Here is a 4,173-nt window from a genome sequence, read left to right as displayed (position 1 = left end):
AAAAAAAAAAAATATATATATATATATATATATATATATATATATAAATCTCTTTCTAGCAGCTATTTTGAAAATGTTTATATAGCTATTATGATCTCTGAAAATGTCTACGCTTATCTCAAAAAGAATGTCCTATTCCAAAGATTCCAATGTGGACATATTCTTTAATAGAATTAATTAGAAAGCATAGTACTTCTAAACTTTCGCAAGAATCTATCTGGAGGATGCGTACCTCTTTTCAAGGTAGAATAAGTAACTAAATACCATAAAATAAAACAACACTGAATCAAACCAAATGAGTTAAAATGCTCAGCAGAGTGCTACACACTGATAAAAATACTTTTCCTATTTTCAATTTATAATCACATCCTAAGAAACCAAATTAACTGAAGCATAGCATATAAAACCACAGCATTCTCTTCCTATTACATTTAGCATTGGTCAAGTTATTATTATTTTTTAAATTTATTTATTTTTGGCTGCATTGGGTCTTCGTTGCTGTGTGTGGGCTTTCTATAGTTGCGGTGAGCGGCGGCTACTCTTCGTTTAGATGCGCAGGCTTCTCACTGCAGTGGCTTCTCCTGTTGCAGAGCACAGGCTCTAGGCACGCGGGTTTCAGTAGTTGTGGCGCATGGGTTCAGTAGTTGTGGCTTGCGGGCTCTAGAGCGCAGGCTCAGTAGTTGTGGCACACAGGCTCAGTTGCTCCATGGCATGTGGGATCTTCCCAGACCAAGGCTCAAACCCATGACCCCTGCATTGGCAGTAGCATTCTTAACCACTGTGCCACCAGGGAAGTCCTGGTCAAGTTTTTATTAAAGTAGTTTTGGCTTCACAGAACAAGAATAAGGTAACAAAAGACCAAGAAAAGATTTCTCTTTATTTTATCAAGGAATCACTTGTTATATTTCTCAATTCTGTCCAAACAAGTTCAACAGTTGAGAATCCATAAAGTACCCACCTTTCCTATTCGTAACTAAGGTTCAGGATGAGGAAAAAAAATTTTAGAGCAAAACAAAAGGATCAAAGTTAAAAAAAGAGAGAGAGAAATTTTTTTAATTTAACCCAAGAGGAGAGGTATAATGTACTAAGGTGAAAAAAAAAATTTAAGTTGCTATATTTTAGATCTTCATGAAAACAAAAGTTTGATGGAGAGGGGATATCACAGATTAGATGTATATTACAGATAAAATGACCTCCTGCATTAGGTATTGATAGTATGAATTCTCAAATAACTTCTTGAAATAGAACACAGATACTTTCTTTCTTCAAAATTCTACAGTAAATTTAATACTTATATCTAATTAAGGACACAAGATTCTCCATAGACATATATATAATTAGCCATTATATTTTCTGCCAAATTAAATTTTATTTTCTATGCAGCTGCACACATCTATTATCTATCCACTATGCATCATACCATGCATTAGTATTTCTAACACCTTTCCTTCTACTCCAAAGCACTTTCCACACCTCTGTACTCTAATGCAAAGAAGTCAATCTGATTCAAGCATCAGCATGCTTATACAGCCATGACTCTAGTTCAGATACCTACCCTGTTCCGATGAGCATTGATTGATGCGTAACGAACTGTCCCTCGAAAGCCTGCCACAGCTCGAGGCTACAAAACCAAGCAAAGAATAGTAACTGAGCTTTAAATAGCATAAGATTCAGCACACTTAAGCCCATGAAGTAGAAGGGAGAAACGCGTATTACTGTGAAGAAAACACTACTTAAATTTCTAACTTTTTAAATTATTGTGAAATTATAAAAATTAGAGAGAATATCTCTAAATCATGTTTAAAGCATATTAGTTATCAATGAGTCCCATTTCAGTTATCAATGAATCCCATTTTTTCCTACCATTTTAAAATAAAGTAGGATTTATGACAAATAAACTCTGTACATTAGAAAACATAAATGCTTTAATGACAAGCATCATAGTATATACATTAATATTCAGGCTCTGGTTACAAATAAGTATATTAAGACCATGAGGTCTAAGTAAAATAAGATGCCAACATCTTTGTGTCTTGGCTATATCATTCAAACTCAATTCAAAGATGCTGGCAACTTGTACCTCTCCCGGTACATGTAATTCACATATTCATAAACTTAAATTATTGGGTACTATTACCCCAAGAGTTCCCTTAATGCCCTTTATAGTCAATTCCCTTGACTCCCAGTTTCTGGCTGGCAACCTCTGATTTCTGTCCCTCCTTAGAACTTAGAATTGTCTAGTGTTTTAGGTTTAACTATTCTAATTACTGTGTAATGGTATCTAACTGTGGTTTTAATTTGCATTTCCCTAATAACTAAAGATGTTCAGAATTTGTTCATGTACTTATTTGCCATCTGTAGTATCTATTCTTTAATGAAATGCCTATCCAAATCTTTTGCTTATTTTTATAGGTTTGTTTTTTTATTATTGAGTTTTGAGAATTGCTTATAGATTCTGGATATAAAGTCCTCTGTAAGATGTGTGTTTTGCAAATATTTTATTCCAGTCTGTGATTTGACTTTTCATTTGCTTAACAGTGTGTTTTCAAAATGCAGAAGTGTTTACTTTTGATGAATTTTTAATTCTTTTATTTTTGTACCACATGAATATATTTCCAAAACTTATGTTTAAAAACATCTTTAAAGAAAGTAAAAAGTGAGAGTGGTTAGTAACCTAAGAGCATGTTTTATTAAAATAAATACCTAGAAGCCAAAGCAATCTCGAGAAAAAAGAACAAAGCTGAAGGTATCGCATTCCCTGACTTAAGACTATACTACAAAGCTACGGTAATCAAAACAGCATGGTACTGGCACAAAAAATAGACACATAGATCAATCGAACAGTATAGAGAGCCCAGAAATAAACCCACACAATTACAGTCAATTAATCTATGACAAAGGGTGCAAGAATATAAATGGAGAAAAGATAGTCTCTTCAATAAGTGGTCTGGGAAAACTGGACAGCTACATGTAAAAGAATGAAATTAGAACATTGTCTCACACCATATATAAAAATAAACTCAATATGGATTAAAGACTTAAATATAAGACCAGAAATCATAAATTCCTTAGAAGAAAACATAGGCAGACACTGACACATATCATAGCAATTTCTTAGATCTGCCAGGCAAAGGAAACAAAAGCAAAAGTAAACAAATTGGACCTAATTAAACTTAAAAGCTTTTGCACAGCAAAGGAAACCACTTAAAAAAATGAAAAGATAACCTACTGAATGGGAGAAAATATTCACAGATGATATGACCAATAGGGGTTAATAACCAAAATATATGAACAGCTCATTCAACTCAGTATCAAAAAAAAAAAAAAAAAACCCGATTAAAAATTAGGCAGTAAACCTGAATAGATATTTTTCCAGAGAAGACATATAGATGGCCAAGAAGCACATGAAAAGACACTCAACACTGCTAATCATCAGGGAAATCCAAATCAAAACCACACCTGTTAGAATGGCTATCATCAAAAAGAACACATATAATAAATGTTGGTGAGGACAGGGAAGAAAGGGAACCCTCATACACTGTTAGTGGGAATGTAAATTGATGCAGCCACTATGAAAAACCGTCTGGAGATTCAAAAAAAACTAAACATAGCTCATAGACAATATGATCTAGAAATTCCACTCCTGGGTATATATCCAAAGAAAATGAAAACACTAATTCAAAAAGATACATGCACCTCAATGTTCATAGCAGCATTATTTACAATAGCCAAGACATAGAAGCACTCTAAGTGTCCATCAACTTATGAATAGATAAGGAAGATGTCACACACACACTGGAATATTACTCAGCCTTAAAAAGAATAAAATTTTACCACTTGCAACAACATGATGAACCTGAAGGGTATTATGCTTAGTGAAATAAATCATAGAGAATGACAAATACAGTATGTTATCACTTATATGTGGAATCTAAAAAATGAAACAAACAAATGAAGATAAAAAAACTGAAACAGGGGGCTTCCCTGGTGGCGCAGTGGTTGAGAGTCCACCTGCCGATGCAGGGGACATGGGTTCGTGCCCCAGTCCAGGAAGATCCCACATGCTGTGGAGTGGCTAGGCCCGTGAGCCACGGCCGCTGAGCTTGCGCGTCCAGAGCCTGTGCTCCGCAACGGGAGAGGCCACAACAGTGAGAGGCCCGCGTACCGCGAAAA

General features: G+C 34.8%; 1 protein-coding gene across 1 annotated transcript in view; it reads right to left on the bottom strand.

Annotated features, from left to right (window-relative positions):
• TTBK2 (tau tubulin kinase 2) overlaps positions 1 to 4,173 on the bottom strand; it is a 152,124-nt gene that overhangs the window by 53,346 nt on the left and 94,605 nt on the right. The window contains exon 7 of the mRNA XM_007460122.1: positions 1,556 to 1,621. Coding sequence (XP_007460184.1) covers positions 1,556 to 1,621 — 66 coding nt within the window. The remainder of the gene's footprint in view (positions 1 to 1,555; positions 1,622 to 4,173) is intronic.

The sequence above is a fragment of the Lipotes vexillifer genome, unplaced genomic scaffold, assembly GCF_000442215.2.
Source record: "Lipotes vexillifer unplaced genomic scaffold, Lipotes_vexillifer_v1.1 scaffold408, whole genome shotgun sequence".
In the NCBI taxonomy this organism is placed as follows: Eukaryota; Metazoa; Chordata; class Mammalia; order Artiodactyla; family Lipotidae; genus Lipotes; species Lipotes vexillifer.
Note: the sequence above shows the minus strand (reverse complement) of the source record. Positions and strands in the feature narration are given on the sequence as shown.